The 19174-nt window shown below is 36.0% G+C and overlaps 1 protein-coding gene across 2 annotated transcripts; it reads right to left on the reverse strand.

Moving 5' to 3' along the window:
• Window positions 1–12106: 12106 nt before the first annotated feature.
• Window positions 12107–18365, reverse strand: LOC107905864 (protein REDUCED WALL ACETYLATION 3). Of its 2 annotated transcripts, XM_041093839.1 has the most exons (18): window positions 18201–18365; window positions 18056–18122; window positions 17890–17955; window positions 16948–17039; window positions 16688–16825; window positions 16552–16608; window positions 16401–16473; window positions 15552–15710; window positions 14863–15012; window positions 14498–14753; window positions 14113–14228; window positions 13947–14033; window positions 13765–13853; window positions 13580–13642; window positions 13387–13443; window positions 13078–13174; window positions 12824–12982; window positions 12107–12700 (listed from the first exon to the last, which is right to left on the reverse strand). In XM_041093839.1, exons 3-18 carry the CDS (start codon window positions 17920–17922, stop codon window positions 12695–12697), a joined length of 1632 nt encoding a protein of 543 aa, XP_040949773.1. In that variant the 5' UTR covers window positions 17923–17955; window positions 18056–18122; window positions 18201–18365; the 3' UTR covers window positions 12107–12694. The 2 variants fall into 2 exon arrangements, with proteins under 2 accessions (XP_040949773.1, XP_040949772.1); XM_041093838.1 differs by having other exon boundaries at window positions 18056–18362.
• Window positions 18366–19174: the final 809 nt, after the last annotated feature.

A 19174-nucleotide genomic window follows, 5' to 3' on the forward strand; every position in this document is an offset into this window, starting at 1 on the left:
TTCTCGCCTGTCATCTTTGGCCCCCCCCATGGACTCAATCCGTATAGACTGGTTTCAGGCAAGGACAGTTGGGGTGACAATGTTTTTCAGTTCTGCACTCTATCCATACACTGATTGTTTAGAATATGGGTACTTTCTCAGTTAATTGAATGAATCGAGCGATGTATTCAGTCCTAGGAACCCCGAACTTCTTTTTGGTACTTGCAGAGGTAATTCTTGTATGGCCTTAACTTTGTCTGGGTCAATTCATTCCCTTTCGCTGACTAAGAATCCTAGCAGTTTTCCTGATCTAGCCCGAAAGTACACTTGGCTGGGTTAAGTTTTAGCTGGAACTTCCTTAACCTCAGAAACAGTTTTCTCAGAACTTGCACGTGTTCCCTTTCTGTTCTGGATTTGCGATCATGTCATCACATAAACTTCTATCTCTTTATGCATCATATCATGGAATAATGCTACCATGGCTCTCTGATACGTTGCTCCCGCATTTTTCAATCCAAAAGGCATCACTTTATAACAAAACGTCCCCCACATCGTTATGAATGTGGTCTTTTCCTTGTCTTCAGAAAGCATCTTAATTTGATTGTACCCAGAGAAACCATCCATGAAAGAGAACAGTGAGTATCCGGCCGTGTTGTCTACCAAGGTATCGATATGAGGCAGTGGGAAATTATCTTTTGGGCTGGCTTTGTTCAAGTCTCTGTAGTCCACACACATTCGCACCTTCCCATCTTTCTTAGGAACAGGGACTATATTGGCTACCCATTCTGAGTATTTGACCACCTGTAAGAAACCAGCATCGAATTGCTTCTTGACTTCTTCCTTTATTTTTAGCAAGACATCAGGCCTCATCCTTTGAAGCTTTTGTTGGACTGGTTTGCATTCTTCCTTTATAGGCAATCGGTGCACCACAATATCAGTACTTAAACCTGGCATATCTTGGTAGGACCATGCGAAGACATCTTTAAATCTTGAAGCAACTTAACAAGGTCTCGCCTTGTTCCTTGGCAATGCGAGCGCCAACTTTTACCTCTCTGCCCTCTTCTAAGATCACGACTTCTACTGATTCCTTATAGGGTAGAATTTGTTTTTCTTCTTCTTCCATCATTCTTAACAAATCCGGAGATAAAACGCTGTCTTGGTCACCTTCAAAATCTTGAGGATTATCTATACTCATGTCTTGCTCAAATAGAGACTCTGAATTAGTAACAGAGTCGCTCATCTCGTTGATATCTGAAGACCTGTTATTAGAACAAATGGAGGCCCAAATAAAAGAATCTAAGAATACTTGTATGCATACTATGATTATAAAGGGAATGAAAAGAATGAAAGAATATTTGCTCTAGATGAAACTGAATGATAAGTTTTCACTGAAATTAGATTTTGGACATGTGCCTTTTACAAAAGATTCTTATCACCCCAGGCTTAGGGCAACAAGTGTTCTGAATATTACTCTGAATTAGTTCTAAATGTTACAGGGATCTCTTCTGCAGTCCAGTTATTCAAAACACTTACAGGTTCGCAAGGACGAATGCCTGATAAATTCCTTTCCACCTTTTCTTCCGCGGATATGGCATTGATGTCCAACCTCTCAATCCTTCCTTCTGTAACCTCATCCTTCTCTTCAGGGTAGACAATTCCCCTTGAAACAAAAGTCTTAGATATATGGGGAAAGGTCATCGGTCCCCACTTGACTTCTATCCCGCCCAAATGTGCTCTTCTCTTTTCTTGTTTTTCTCCATCTCTTTCCTCCTTTCCCTCGCATTAGGCTTATATCCCAAACCATAACGGTCCTGTTTGTTAACTAGGATCGGTACTCCAACCCTTCCCTGGAGGTATTTTCCCAATCCTCTTCCAGGCAATGCTCCCTTTTCCCATCGTTAGCTGTAAGCTCATTGACGTAGCTTTGGATATCTTAGGCTCTGGGATTTTGCTCATCTCGATGACAAATGTGGCATTTACGAATTCCAATGATCGGAATGAACATTCTATTGCTTCACTATCAGCCTCTATGTATGGCATATCATCGGTGACTGATGCAATGATGTCTTCTTCTGCACCTATAGTCACCAATCTACCCTCTATCACCAGCTTTAACTTTTGGTGAAGTGACGATGGTACAGCTCCTGCAGAATGGATCCAAGGCCTCCCCAATAGGCAATTGTAAGATGGTTTAATATCCATTACCAAAAAGTCCACCTCGTATGTATTTGGACCAATCAATAGAGGTATCTCGATTCTCCCCATCACTTTTCTCTCAGTGCCATCAAATGCTCTCACTATATTTTGACATGATTTCATGTGAGAACTATCCACAGGTAACCTGTTTAATGTGGACAGGGGTAAAACATTCAGGGCCGATCCATTGTCCACGAGTACCGCCGGTAGTATACACCCCTTGCAACGGGCAGTGATGTGCAAGGCCTTGGTAGATCCCATACCACCTGGCGGGATCTCATCATCGTGAAGAAGATGAAATTATCGGCATTTATATTGTTAACCAGGCGATCCAATTTGTTCACTGAGATATCTTTAGCGACATAGGTCTCATTTAGCACTTTTACCAACGCATTACGATGTATCTCTGAACTTAGAAGTAACTCGAGCACTGAGATGCGAGCGGGTTGCTTATGCAATTGTTCCACCACGCTATACTCGCTATGCTTCAAGAATTTTAGGAATTCTCTAGCCTCATTTTCAGTCACCGGTGTGTTAATTTGCGGTTCAATTCCGGTCGTCTTCGTTTTATTTGTTCAACCGCCAAGGCTTTTCCTTTTATAAGTTCCCTTTTTGTATTTCCCAGGTCGTAACGTTTTCCACTACGCGTATAGAAACCTGCGTCATTAGCCTCTTCTGAAGCATTTATCGGGTTCTCCTCTCCCGTGATCATCACATTGCAGTCGTAATTCCAAGGAACCTTTTTGCTATCCTTGTAAGGAAAGGCTACAGGTTTTTGGATTATGACCCTTGGCGCCAGTTGTATTCCAGATCCTGTACTCGTTGGCCTTGAAATAATCACCACTGGGTGATTTGGGGCCTTTCCCGTAGACCCCTCTTCCGAGGCATAAACTTCTCCATTTTCAAGTCCTTTGATCTCTTCATAAAATTCTAGCTCTTTGTTGTCCATCAGATTTTGCACCATGGCCTTGAATTCAGTGCAGTTTCGAATGTCATGGTCTTCTTCAGCATGAAACTCGCAGTACGTCTTCGTTCCTTCGGGCTTTTCTTTTGAATCTTGTTTGATGAGACCTCATTCCATCATTTGTCTCCAGACCCAACTCAATGGGGTTTTTATCTCTGCAATGTCGGTTTTGATTCTCTTTTTCTCACCTTCGATTATTACGTTTACCCCTTTATCAGCATGGTTGGGTAACGGATTCGCTGCTACGTTGGGTCCTAATGGGTCGTCAAACTTCACAATCCCCATCTTAATGAACCTTTCCACCGCCTTTTTAAACCCAGTACAGTTCTCAATTGAGTGTCCTGGTATCCCTGCATGGTATTCACATTGGGCATTCGTGTCATACCATTTGGGATATGGAGGTTGCATGGGCTCGAGATAAAATGGAGATACTATGTGTGCATCAAATAACTTCTGATACAGTTCCCCGTATGTTATTGGAATGGGCGTGAACTGAAGTCTCTCTGTGTTAGTCCTTGTGTTGGGCCTTGTGTTGGGTTCCTGCCTCGATGGGGCTTGGTGACTAGTGGTTATCATTTTTGGAGGGCCAACGGTAATCGGTTTTGAATGGCTCTTGCTATATGTGCTTACGTTGTTTACTTCGCCCTCTTTTTTCCTTGGGGCTAGTCTTTTAAAGTTTTCCCCCGTGTCAATCTTACCGCTTCTTACCGCATTCTCAATCATTTCACCGGACATTACCATATCCGAGAAGCTCTTGGTAGCACTCCCCAACATGTGGTTGATGAACGGGGCTTTCAAAGTGTTGATAAACAACATGGTGACCTCTTTTTCCAAAAGGGGCGGCTGGACTTGTGTTGCCACTTCTCTCCATCGTTGGGCGTACTGCCTGAAATTCTCGCTAGGCTTTTTCTCCATGTTTTGTAACGTAATTCGATCGGGTGTTATATCCATTACATGACTGTATTGCTTCATAAAAGCTTGCGCCAAGTCTCTCCATGAACTAACTTTAGCACGACTCAGTTGGTTGTACCATTTGGCTGCAGATCCGATCAAACTGTCCTGGAAGCAGTGGATTAACAGCTGATCGTTGTTGACGTATCCTGTCATTCTTCGACAGAACATAGTTATATGAGCTTCAGGACAACTAGTCCCATTATATTTTTCGAATTCCGGCATTTTGAACTTAGGTGGGAGTACTAAATCAGGGACCAAACTCAGATCCTTGGCGTCAACCCCGCGATGATAGTCGATGTTCTCCATGACTCTAAATTTTTCCTCTAACCATCTACATCGGTCCTCTAGTTGTTTTGGCAGGTTCATTCTTGTTTTTTCTGTTTCTGCCACATCATCGAGGTCTGGGACCACAGGATTAGTGGGATTATCCCCGGGATTAGAACCCGAGCCCATTTGAAAATGCAATGGTACCGAGGTACCAGCCAGACATTGAGGTCTAATGGTAACCGGTACCCTCTGTGGGTACACCTCTGGTTGTGCTTGAATGTTAGTTGGGGTGAAACCTGGAGGATAAATAGGGTCATCGTGATCTTCCCCCGCATCGACTACGGGGTCTTTTCCTTTATTTCCTCCAGCCAATAACTGCTTTAATTGGTTCATCACAGTGTTCTGGGATTCTAACATGTCTTGCTGGATTTTTTCCAGTCGTTCATGCATCTGATCTTGCATCTCTCGTTGTAACTGTTCCAATCTTTCCATCCTTTGATCCATTGCTTTTGTTTGGCGACGAGTACCGTAGTGATATTTGATTAGATTTTTGTTGGTTTCCAGGGTAACTGTCATAATTTAATTTTATTAGGGTCATTTTATGAGATGTAATGCAAATGTATGAGATGAATGCAAAAGAAAAAAAGAGGCATTGATTCGAATTCAATTTCATTAGAAAACTCAACTAGAAAGCAAATTTCTTTACATAAAATAAATTACATATACGGCTTCGCCTTTATACCCAAAGCCTTAACCTTCCTAAGAAGCCAAGCTAAATCTCGACCTCGGCTTGATTCTGACTCATATTTTAAACTCAATACATCGGCCTGGACTGCTAATGTTTGCAGATGATCAGCCACTTCCCGCACTTGAGTCACAGCTTCGCCCATAACGTAATCTCTATCTCTAATCTGCCTTTGAGAATGATGGAATTGCTCTTGCCATTGATCATTACTCCTCTCAAGAAGCTCCATTCGTAGCTCAGAATTGTGTAATGCGTCCTCAAGCTCCTCTACCTTTTCTTTCAGTTCTTCGATCTTATTTAAGCTTGCTCTTAGTTCGATCATGGAGTTGCGACTACGGTACGAGTGAAGTGACTTTTCTAGCTCTGTCACTTTGGCCTTTAATCCTGCCTTCTCATTTCGGCACTCTAACAAACTCCTTTCCAAAGCGTTTTCTCGAGCTCGAGCATCTTGAAATTTCTTTTCCCATTGATCGGCCCTATTCTTTTCCTCATTGATCTCTTGTCGCCACTGCTCTGACGTTTTACCCAGACCGACAGTTCTCATCGACAACCGCAGCTTCTTGTAATCTGTTTTTAGACTATCCAAATCCTCTTCAGCTTTGTTCTTTCCCTTCCTTAATTTCTCGGCTTCTAGCTTGTGGATATCGATGTCTAATCCCAAATGCACTCTTTCTTCTTCTAACTGTTCTATCCTCTTTCCCAACTCAGAATTTCTTTTCTCAAAGTCTCGTTTGATGATCTCTAATTCTGACGGAACTACTTGTAGATGCTCCTCTATAGACTGAACGCAATCTTCCCTCGGCTTAGGGATGTTGTCATTGACTCTTTTACTCCACCACCCATAATATTCTGAAGTTGTCATCGCTCCTACGGTGAATCTTTTCATTCGGTGAACCTGTTTCCAAGCGTTAGATATTTCTCGAGTTTTTCTCTTGTAGTTTTCATCCTTATAAGAAAACTCACATTGAGCCAGCCCTTGTGTTGCTGGTATGAACTGTCTCGATCTATATTGTCTTAATACGAGTAAAGGGGCATAACCGACAGCTCCCCAAATTCCGAGTAAAGGGACCCAGTTGAAATCCCCACATCGATACAGGATCTCGTCGGGTACCATCCAAGGAGCTTTCCATTCAACGTCATCCTCCTGAAGGTTTTGGAGAATCGTCATCCACTTCTCTTCCGTGATGTCGTCTCGTCTTGGTGTAGCAACTTGTTCCTTCAATGGGGAATAGTCTTCTGAGAAGACTCGATAGGAGACATTTTCCACCTTCCAAAAGTGACTATGGAACCACACCAATAGTAGCTGTGCGCATCCGATGAACCTTCCCTCCCCTGCTCTTCGACATGCGCTTAGAGATCTGAAGGTTTCTGCTAAGATTGCCGGGATGGGCGTGACTCCCTTACTAAGCCGATCGAACAAATCAGAGACGGCCTCATCTACGTGCCCTAAAGCTCTAGGGAAAATTACCAAACCATAGATACCTAGAGCGAAGACATCCACTCTTTTCTTCACATCGGGGTGTGCTAATACTAAATCTCGCAAGCTTTTCCAAGGAACGCATTTACTGTCTCCTTTCAGTTGGATCCGGGCAGCGACCCACTGTTCGCTCATCCCTGTAATGCTCATCAATTTTTTAATAATGTCGGGACACTAGCGGCTCTAGAATAGGCTTTGTCAATTTGAATCTTTGGACACCGAAGCAAGGTCGTATATTCTTCCACGGTGGGCACCAAGTCCACTTTTCCAAAAGTGAAACAACTGTAAGCAGGATTCCAAAACTGGGCTAGGGCTCGGAATAAATGCTTGTCCACTTTGACACCAAGTAGGTGAGGCAAGTCCCCGTAATCACAGTAAAACATCTGCTTGGTCCCGTCGTCCCATTGATCCCATATTTCCTTCATTTCTCACAGATCATTTTGGACTACGCTGATACGGGTGAAGTCCCATAACTCTGATACGTACCCTTCTGCAAGACTATCGCCTTTCTCTCTCCACATCGTCTCAGCCCATAATCGTACAGCTGCATTGTCTTCTACTTTATCAAGAAACCTCTTTTCCATGATAAGCTTTCTATCTATACTGAACGTGAATCGACACCTCTTTTGAAATGAAAATGCCATGCAATCACAAACAAAGCAAATTAGATCTAGGATTTAAAATAAACAATAATAAATAAAGCATCTATTCGGTAAGCACTAGGGTCTAGAATAGCTCTATCTCGGTGGGTTCTTATGGCTCGCTATGTGTGGTTTGGTTCTAAAGTGAGGGTACCTGAACCAGCAGATTCCTCGATCCTCACCCATTATAGGCTCATATGGACCGAGTTCAGTTCAGGGGAATACATTTCCCTATGGCCATGCGGAGATGAAAATCTCACGAAGACATAGGTACGGATGTATCCCGGAAGCGATTCACTATCCCATGCGGAGGTGAAAACCTCACGAAGGCGTAGTTTCTCACTCCCACTTAAAAGGTGTGACCAACGGTCATGCAATGGAATGTGCGGAGGTATAAAATAAAATACAGAACACGATAAAAATGTAACTCAAAACAAAAGATGAGAGGATTGTAAATTTAAATCGAATTTTCAACTTTCGACAAAAAGACAAGAAATAATCAACACGTGGCTTGACTCTCTTATGTCCCCAGTGGAGTCGCCAAGCTGTTGACACCATTTTTTTGAATGAAAACGGGGTCGACTTGGATTTAAAAAAGAATGAAAACGGGAGTCGCCACCAATCCTTTTTTGACGAGGTGTGATCGGGTCACCTCAAAAAGTGGTTGTTTTTAATAAATGATTTAATTTTATTAAAACAACGATTTTGGTCTACGAAATTCAGAAAAATGAGTTCGGGAGCCGGTTACGCACGAGGAAGGATTAGCACCCTCGATACGCCCAAAATTGGTACCTAGTTGATTAATTAGTGTCTTAGTGTCGAAAATTGAAAATTTGAAGAGTTTTTAAAAATGTGATCCTTAAAAGAAAATCTGATATCGTGAATTGAAACATAAGATTCTCTTGTTCCGAAGGAATATCACATCCAGCACGTTAGGACACGATACTCTAACCATCGAAACCAAGATCACCTTATAGTTTAATGAAACCATACTTTGAAGCTTTAAGAGGATATTTGGCTATTTAGTCAAACGAGAAATCGAAACCCAGCACGTTAGGGCACGTTTTCTCGAGTTTCCAAACGTGAAATATTGCCTTATTTAGAAAAATTTTCCTTTTGGTGTTTAGTGTCGATGCTTGACAAAACAATAACGAATACGACAAGGTGAGCAAAGTAAAATGAGTAACAACAATGCAATAGGCAAAATGAAATGACGAGGAGATTACATAAACAAAGCATACAACTAAATAAATAGAACTAACATTTTAGAAAAAGCACTAGTGTACATGGATAAATAAACATACACCAAGTAACAATGATGACAATAAATACAATTATGTAAAAATATATATATATATATATATATATGCATGTATAATTTAAAGCCATAAAATAAGAAATATATAAATTACAGAATATGAAAACATAGATAAGTATGTACATATATGTAAAATCGGTAAATATTATAAAAAATGTAAATGTGTATTTATATTTACAAATCGTGATTATATAAAATATATGTATGTGAATTATAAAATATGTGAAATATACGAAAAGCATTTTTAAGAGTATAAAATATATAAGTATGTATATGATGTAAAATATGCATAAATATATGTAAGTATATAAGAATTATGAAATGTGAAAAAATATATTTAAGTATGTATAAGTACGTATATATACATATTATAAATATATAGATATATAACAAAGCATAAACTAATAATAATAATAATAATAATAACATTGGAATATAAAAGAAACGTACATAAAATTAATAAAATATTAAAATAAAGTGAAATGAAAAATGTTAAATACAAAAATATATGTGTATACATATACGTAATAAAAATATACACTAGTACATAGTTATAATAATAGTAATACTAATAATACTAATAATATAAAAATAACAAGGATATTTGATAAAGATACAAAAATAAACGAAAAAATGATTAAAATCGAATTAAAAACAAAGTTGTAGGGCCAATTTAAAATGAAAACAAAGGAAAGGGACTTGATTGTAACGCGCGTGCAACTTGGAGGGTCAAAAGCGCAATAAACCCAAGTATTAAAACGCTGCGCAGCATGGGGGACCAGAATGAATTCGGGGCGAAACCATGGAGCCAGATTAAAAATAAAAAAAAGCTTGATTGTAAACTCCCGAAAAAGCGGAAGGGCTAAAAGTGCAATTAGCCCTTCCAAAGAAAAACACGCGGATCCTCCCTGGTGCGGGTCGGGTCGACCCGACCCGCGTTCAAAACGACGTCGTTTTATTTGTTTAAACTGGGGGTCCAAAACGGTGCGTTTTGACCCCCTATAAAAGTCAAAAAAATTTCAAAAAAAAATCATTTGTAAAGCTGAGGGAGAAAAAAAAAAGAAAAGGGAGAGAGGAGAGGGGAGCTCGGAGCGATTTCCGGCAAAGGGGGGGCCACCGGACGGCCACCGGAGGCTCGCCGGCGCCGGCGCCGGCCACCGCACGCGGTGGCCGGAAAGGTAAAAATTTTTATTTTTTTTGTTATTCTTTTTTTATAAATTTATGCTATGTATAGATATATAATAGATGAGTTTTCGAATAAAAATAAAAGAAACCTTAGATCTCTGCCTTTTCTGTTTCGGGTCTTTTTCTTGCTTCAATCTGCTTTTTTTTGTATTCTAAGTAGTATTACAACTGAAAAATGAAAGGAAAAATCCCCCCGTTCCCATGACCGATTTCGGCTTTTAAAGCCCATATATTTGTTTTGTTCCTTTTGTTTATTGTTTTCCCCATCATTTGCATGCTTTCCTTGCTGTGGTGTCTGTTCTTGTTGCAGGTGGTGGGCACGGTGGAGCAGGTGGGAGTGTCAGACGCGTGGGCGTCGTGGTGGCCAAGGCTGAGGCGTGCGAGCGTGAGGGGGACAGACGAGGCTGAGCGGCGCGCCCTAGGCATGCTGCGCCTAGGGTTTTCTGCTGCAAACATTTGTTTTTTTTATTTGGGCTAAGGTTTCTGCTGTTGGGCTAGGTAGTGGGTTGGTTTGTTATTTTGTAATTGGACTGTTGTTTATTGTTTTAATATTCGGGCCTGGGCATAAAATTGGGCCTTACAACGAGTTTTGCTATAAAAAATTCTAAATGTTATGCTTAGATATATTTTAACGTAAGGAGATAAAAAAAACATGTACGCGAATTTCTAATTTTGTTTTAGCGATATATTTTATTAAATTAGGATAATGTTGAATTCTATTGTTTTGTTTTTCTTATTGGGATATTATAAAAGAAGTTGATTATTCAATATTTTTTTTAAAAAAATTGCAACAAAACAATTAAAAAAAACCCATCTATGGAAATTCAAATGAGTACCCATAAAATAATACAATAATAATACCCAATAAGACAATGATATTACTTGACGGAAGTACCATGAAGATGAGCTCAAATGGTTGCTTAAAATTAGAGAGAATCAAGTTGTGCCAACAAAACAATGTTAATTTTTTACCATATTAGGAAAAATAAAAATAATGTATACATGGTAATAATGAAGGATTAATCAGTAATACCATAAATTGACAATAGACGACCCTTCAATTTTTCTTAGTTTGTTCTTCTCAAGTGTTAATATTATATTAATTTTGCCGACATAGCAACACTAGCGGTTATTGTTGTGTTAAGTTAATTAAAAATGTAAGGAGTGCCTATAGAAGGGATCCATATTCTAAGCTTTTGAGTGCAGTGAGTTTCTTCAAATTTCTCCCTTCTCTCGTTGATTTGTTTTGTTGTATGGTGGGTATGGATGCTCAGCACTCTTATCGTCAATAATGCTGTCGACATTCATGATTAAATATAATAAGTCCATTACTTGATTACTTTGTGATTGCTTTATTTAGTAATGCATATTGCATGGAAAATTAAATTCAACAACACTTAACTTTACCTAGTTTAAGAATATGACTGATTAATCTTGCAGTATTTTAAACAATTTCTTTATTTGTAATATTTTTAATTATTATATATGTTAAATAGGATATCTTATATAATTTTTTTTGAGACAATTAATTTATAATTATGTAAATAATATAACATTATGTAAATACTTAAAGTTGAACTGAGTTTAAGTTTAATCTTCATAAATTTCAATCAAAATTAGCTTTGGCTTATTCATGAACATATTTAGGCGTAAATTATTGAAAAAATTAAATCAATTGAAAAATAATATTTTTTAATGATTTATTTTTTATACAAATTTAATAATTCAAAGTAAAAAATGATAGAATTTTTTCTTTGAAAAAGTGTGGAAAATTGTAAGTATATAATAGTTACTTATCACTTAATGGAAAATATTTTTAATTATTTCAAATTTATTTTAATTATTTTAATATTATATTATCCTATAAAAAACTTTATGTTTAATATTTAACTTTTAGTGAAGTTTTTAAAATTTAAGGATAAAATTTATAATATAATTTTAACAATTTAATATCTATATTTATCAAATAATTTAATTATATTTCATAATTAATTTTGAATAACATATTAAATAAATTTTATAACTTAAAATTTCAATTTATTAAACAATAAAAGTTAACAATAACATCAAAAGGATATTTAACATATAATTCAAATCTAGTTGCTTTAAATATTGATAAGCAAAGCAAACGTGAAATGAAAAATTTAATGCTTTTAAAATATTTGGCTAAGGTAAAAATTGTGGTGCCCAGAAATAAGTAGTTTTAATTACACTTAAAACGTTCTTAAATGAAAGCTTTTGTAAAGATTTACTCAGTGTAAAAAAGACAAACACTATACTCTTTAAATTAAAATGTTCGCTTCAAATAAAGATAAATAAATAGAAAGAGAGACATAGGCATATCAAGAGTAAGTGTTCAAAGATTCAAATGGCTGCAACAAAAGATAATTTGATTTTAGCTCAATTTATATCTAAAAACATTTTCTTATTAATAAGGTTACATTCCATTCTCTCACTCAAAATATTACATAATTATACCCAGTTTTGATGTCGTAAAATACATCCCCAAATGACAAATGATTATGAGAGAAGTTCCCAATAACATTTTGCATTACTATTGGATCTCCAATTTGTTTGGTACCGAAACACCACATTCTATGTCACATCAATCTACATTTTTTCCTTCAATAAATGACCAAAAAAGGGAAAAAAATACAAAAGGAGACGATATATTGCAGTTCATCAATATTCAACAAAATGTAAAGAAAAAAAAAAAAGGAAAAAGATTTACTTCCTGTTGGTTGCCTGCTTGCCCCCCATCATGCTCCCAAGGCAATACCAAGACTCATAGTTCCAGATCGAGGATGAAAAATAGAGGGCAATTTTACTCAAAATCGTTGGAAACATTCAAATCCGAAAGCTTAGATCGTGTATACGTCTTCCAAGTTCACTTATTCTGCTCCAACTATTTATGTATGTTTTTTGTATGTCCGATGTAAAAGCGCTCGCTATCCAACTTCATGCGTTCTCAGGCCTGTAATTATGGAATCAGTTATATGCAGGTTAATATAACATAACAAATGATGATAAAGAAGACCTGACACATTGTCTAAAATTCAGAAAACTCGTTAGTTCTTCATAATGATTAGGAGCTTACAGTTGAATGGGGAATCTGAAGAAGAATGAGTGAAGTGCAGTACAAACACACTGAAACGACTACTCCAGCAATGAAATTATATAGCAGCCGTCGGTTGTCTTTTGTGGGAATGAAAACTGACTTAAGTTTATTGGTCAAGTCGAACAGACGATGAGATATCTGCAGAAGCAAGGCAAGATGGTAGCAAAAGTGAGCAAGATGAATACAATTGAAAGTGTTGACAAAATATGGAAGAGAGGAGAGAATTTGCTCACCAAGACATAAATAGCTGTTGTGAGCATGAAGTTGAGTAGGGGATATTCCGGGATAAAAGAAAGAAGCCACTTGGGCTGTCCATTAGGCATGTCTGATCTGCAGGTGCGAAATGCAATTATAACAATCTTGTAGATATGTAAATATGTTAATCTTACGTTGGCTTCAGTCCTTGTTGAATTATCATGCTTTTTATGAAGAATCAAGAGATGGAACTAGTTATCCAGGAAAACCAATTTCACTAACAGGCTTTTGTTTTAGATATAATTTGAGGAACAGATTAAAACAAGACGTTTAAATGGTCAACAAACCTCAACCAGATATGAAATTGTGAAATGTAAGTCTCCAGAGTTATCTTGCCAAGCCACCTAGGAAGCACAAAAATGTAGCATTAATTAGAGCAACGCTAAAATAGCGCCAGAAAGTCCTCAAAAGGCAAATCAATAACCCACAGTCTAGTAAGAAAGCTGGAATCGAATGAATTAGTTATTTCCAGAAACATACGCAAAGAGAGTCAAACTGTAACTTCGAAGCTGCTGAGTACAATTCCGCAAGCAAATGTAGACACTAGAATCACAAGAAAGAAGACATGGGAATCAGATTCTATTTACATGATATTCCTTGCACTTTCACATAAACTTCCTCTAGTGTTCCAAGTAAACTAGAAAAAAGAAGGCATTAATACACACGTTATAGGAATCCAAGATGTGTATGGGTGATATTTGTTGTAAGTAACCTTGTCCAGCTTGTAAATACATTCATACCACATATAGCCAACCTGAAGAATTTAAGAAATAAAAGGAAAAAAGCCTCCATCAAAAACCAAATAAGCATAATGGCAATATAGAGATCTAGAGATCAGGCAACTTACAAATAAAGCAATTGCAACAACACTTGCTTTGATTGAAAATTTTCTCTTGGTTTCACATTCCTCCAATTTTTCCATCCATTTCTCAACCTAAGATTTAAAACATTTCAATGAGAAAGTTAATTGTGCACAAAGAGAACTAGATTGATGATTGAAATTTTTTACTTACATTTGGATGATAGTAGGCATACATCATTCCAATTATCCATACATAGCGATCCAGACCAGATCTAAAATGCCACTCATGCAATCGGTGGAGATCAGGTTTTGCAGGATCAGTGTACCCTGCCATTTGAAGAGACAAAATAACTGATATAAGCAAACAACTACAACATATCCCAGCAAAGAAGAATGACTGGCTTTGAAATAAGTATATTAAAAATGAAGTTCAACTGAAAGTATACATATTTAAAGCAAAGCATTCCAACTTTAATGCAATAAAAAGAATAAAAAATATTGAAGCATATCGAAAGGCATCAGAAAAGGACATGAATATTCTAAGCTGGTTGATAAACAAATAAAAATCAGAAGAATGAAGTCAGAAGGTTGCAAACCTAATAGGATAGCTAGTGGACTCCAGAATATTTCAAAAACTCCAGGAATTTCCCAAATAAAGATAACTACAAGAAAGCATGCAAGAATTTTCACAGCCATCACCGATGGTATCTCATTATACTTGTTGAAAATCCCAAGAGCTCCATACACCATTACGGTGAAAAGCGTGTGCATTGGGCAGATGTAGTAAAGCATGTAGTCATTGTTGAGAACAATACAACAAAATGCCACAAAGAAGTTTAGTCGCCACATCATCTGCATTAAATAGAAGTTATAGAAGGATAAGAGGTTTACTGATATGCATAAAGTGGATATATAGTATAACCCTTAATAACTGGAATGCTGGAATGGTATAGCGTATCACCTGAGCAAAACGTGCTAGGCTAAAGTCCTTTCTGATATAATAGTATGAGAAGTTGCCAAATCCCGTCATCCAAACATATGCAGCAATGAAGACACGTATTGCATTATATATCTCCGCCGCAGCAAAATAATGGTACATTAGAAATAGCACCTGCAAAAAGCCCCTCCAATAAAAGACATGTGAATACAGCTGAATTTAGTACAGAATAAGTAATCTGCAGAGAGCATGGATGCCATGCTACTGCAAACATAAGCAATCTCATAAATCAGGAATTGGTGCATGGGAACATCAGTGCAGGTCCAAAGACAGAATACTCATATCAATTATCATAAAGCATTTCATACGATAGTTTCACAATTTATAGGGAATATTCTTATCAATATTAGAACAAATGAGCAAGATTAAGAAAAGCCAATGAACAACTGTTAAGATTAAATATATGGATCAAAATTCAAATAATGATTTAGGTAGCTATTACCAAACAGAAAAAAGGTACTGCGGCAGAAAGTTATGACATTGACCTTTTCCGAGATTTAAAAATGAAATTACGGTATTGAGGAAAGTAAACACAAATGGAACATAAGGAAATATAATCTAAATACCACCTTTTCAAAATTAGGTGATTGGAAGGTGCCTATGCTTCAGTAGTTACTCATTCACAGGTTACAAGTTAAACAATTAACACTTGCCTGCATCCATCCTTTCCATTCTTCAGTCTGATGCCTACTAAGGTACTGCATGGTCTTTCCAGAGAATGCTGATTTGTCACTATGCTTCGTCAAAGAAGTCATTGCAGAAACTATGATGAGAAGAGCATAGAGAAAGAGGAAAAGGTCGCGGTTGTATTTCTGTACAAGGAAATACACATAAGAAATCATATTGAGAAAAACAAAAGAACAAAAAAACTTTTAATGTTAATCAACATAAGAAAGCAAAGTACCGACTCTCAACCTACCATAAAAAAATATACAGCTACTTTAAACCATTTAAAGAGGAAAAAAATTAGCCATCAAACATTTCCAACCACCAGAGAAGTAAATAATTTCGGACAATGTATGGTAATCCTTTATTTTGAACTATAAGCAAAAGGACATAGTGGTCAAAACCTGCTTATTAAAGAAGTATCAAATATTTACCCAAACCAGAGGACCCAAGAAAGGATGCAAGTACATGGGAAGAAAAAAGGTTGTTTATCATTCAACTAAAAGGAAAATGAGGACAACAAACAATGAGCTTCAAGGGTAGTGGAATGCAAAAAGTAATTGAAGAGACTTTTAAGAGACTAGTAAACCAAAACTAAAGCCTCTTTCTGTCATTTTGAAGGGGAAAGGAATTAAGAGAAAACCAGATGGACATAGATAAAAGTAGGATACCAACATAACCAGAAAGCACAAAATAATATAACTATAAATAATAATGAAAATGAGGACCCTAATAAGTATGCAGATGCAATAGTATAATGTTTATAACTAACATTGCTCTCAACCACAGATGAAAGCATGAATTACAATCAACAACACAACCAGGTATAAAAGCACCTTGGTAGATTCTCCTAGTAAATCTGTCCGATCACATATGTAGAAGTACACCAGAATAGCCCCAAACTCGGCCCTGCATTAGATTGCGTAGTCAAATATAAGACAAAAACAGAAAGCTGCCAAAAAAAGTGTCTTTCTGTTTATAACTAACATTGCTCTCAAAGTGGTTCGGTGTTCCAGAAGGAAAGAGTCTTCCATGGTCAAAAACCTGGAGTCATAAATGGTAAGATGGGTTTAGAGTACAATCATGGAAAACCATAACAACACTGAAACGTAAAGAAAGCAACCTAATCAAGTTTGTTTTGATGGATGAAGCATGGAGCTTAGTAGATGCTGATCTTGTTAGACCCCCTTCAAGCAAAACAGCCCTGTCATCTTCTTTAATTGTCTCCTTTCCTAATACAACCAGATTACTATCTGAATGGCTGCAAATGAAACACCGTCATTAGCATCAGCAAATATTGAAGTCAATAACTCTAAAGAATAGTGATATAAGCGTAACAAATTTGTGCACCCGCGCTAACTCCTACTTGAAATGATTACTTACGCTTTAGAAAGAGATGCCGATTTCTTGTATTCTAGGAACTCTGAATATATCCATGCAATGAAAACTGGGATAACTCCTAAGAGAAAAGACACCTGTAACAATTATAAAAAAAAGGCTTCATTAAGTATTTTGGGTAAAACTAGTCATAGAAGAACAAGTTGATCAGTTTAAATATATATAAAATATTATAAAATAGTAAGAACAAGTGACATAAGTTAGAATAGTGGAGTGAAATATTCACATAATGCATGATTATAGAAGTTTAAAAGATGAAAAATAAAAGCCCAATTTGAAATAGATGTTGAAATAATTAAAATGCCACTCCTGCATTATAACAATTGCGCGTAAGTTCTTTTGATAAAATATCAAGTAAAACTTCATAAACTTCCCAATCTCATTCACAGTTTCACTTTGATTTCCATTATGAACACTAGTATCATCACAACTAACCATAATTCATCAGATTCTCCATACACATTGTGTCACTCAGTTGTGAGTCAAATCTTTTCACACATCAAACCAAGCAAGCCACTTATGTAAATCTAGTAACCATAGAACTTTCATAGATTCTTAGTAGAAACAAGAAATTTAACCCTCAAAAGTCAGAAGTCAGAAGTATCATCATTGTTAATCTCAAAAGAAAAAGATAATTTTCTACAAACAAACACGAGCTTATGAGTAAGCTCTGAAACTCTATAGAAAAAAAATGAGGGGGCCTGAATCTTAGATACTTCCTTAATAACGAAACAAAATAAACAGAATCCAAAATTAGTATATAGAAATCCACAAATTCAATAATTGCAAAAAAACAACTACAAATGTTTTCAGCTAATAAATCACAGTGTCCAAATTCAAAAGATTTAAAAAAAATCTCAAAACTAAATCTTAACTTAAACAAAAAAAAAATCAATGAATCAATAAAATTCTAATTCGAAACCGTACCTGTCCAGGCGTAATTGGCCCAGAAACCACCATTTCTTTTCTGGATCAAACAATAACCTCCTCCAACTGTGAAATTTGCAACAGCACCGAATTAAACCAATCCTCAAAAAATGCAAAGTCTAAATTAAAAGTGAGAAGGAAAAACAAAAGAAGAAAGAATAGTTACCAAAGAAAGAGAAAACCAATGAGTAGAATAGAGAGATTGTGCTAGGACATGCTCATAAATACAACGCCTAAAACAAATTTATGTTTTAATAAAATAATAAAATAAAGGGCGAATTGAATATTTGTAGACGAAGGAGATCTCTAACCAGCTTGCTTCAAGAATAGAGAAAAGAAAGGAAAAAAAAAAAACTTCAGATATGACGTCGTTTTCACTCTCTCAAACGGTTGTTGTTGCCATGGTTGCTGTTGTTTGGTTGGGTCTCTTGTTGCTATTTTGCTTTCAGCTTTGTGCGCGTTAATGTGATGTGAGAAAAATAAGAGAGAAAACATAAATTATTTTAAAAAAGAAAAACAGAAATTTCTAAAATAATTATTTCCAGCAGATTACAGCTGCTACAGATAGAATGTTTCCTTTTTTCTTCTATAAAAACAGATTGAATGTTTAATTAAATTATACATAATAATAGTCCAGTGAGTTAGGATTAACATTCTAATTTAATTATCTTTATGTACTTTCTATTAAAGCTTCTTTAGCTCAACTTTGGTAATATTGTAAATTATTAACAGTGTCAAAATTTAAGCATTTTCTAATTTTTATAAAAATTAGTATATCCTTTTTTGGTAAGAAAATTAACGTATTTTTATTAAATTTAATTATTCAATTTAATATAAAAATGAAAATACAATGTATATTTTAATTTTAAAAGATACAATAATCTAATTATTAATCTGTCGTTAAAGAAAATGGATATTGGGTCATTACTTTCTTATAATTTTAAGGCATAATAATTTTTTTCGTCCTCCAACTTTATAAAACATTATTTTAACTCTTCATTTAAAATTTCATTACTTTTAACCCTTGAATTTACTTTAAAAGTAATATTTTTAACTTTTTCTGACATGAAATACATATAAATTGTCACATCGATAACTGTTAGTATTTCGTTAATTTTTTAAAATTTTAAAAATTCAGAAAGTTTATAAAACTCGTTTTAAAAATCATTAAAATTATTTTAAAAAAAATATAAAAATTATTTAAAAAACATATTTTATATTTTAAAAATTAATTAAATGATGGCATGTCATTCATTTGGCAGTTCACGTGTTTGCCACATTAGAA

The sequence above is a fragment of the Gossypium hirsutum genome, chromosome D05 (assembly GCF_007990345.1).
Source record: "Gossypium hirsutum isolate 1008001.06 chromosome D05, Gossypium_hirsutum_v2.1, whole genome shotgun sequence".
In the NCBI taxonomy this organism is placed as follows: domain Eukaryota; kingdom Viridiplantae; phylum Streptophyta; class Magnoliopsida; order Malvales; family Malvaceae; genus Gossypium; species Gossypium hirsutum.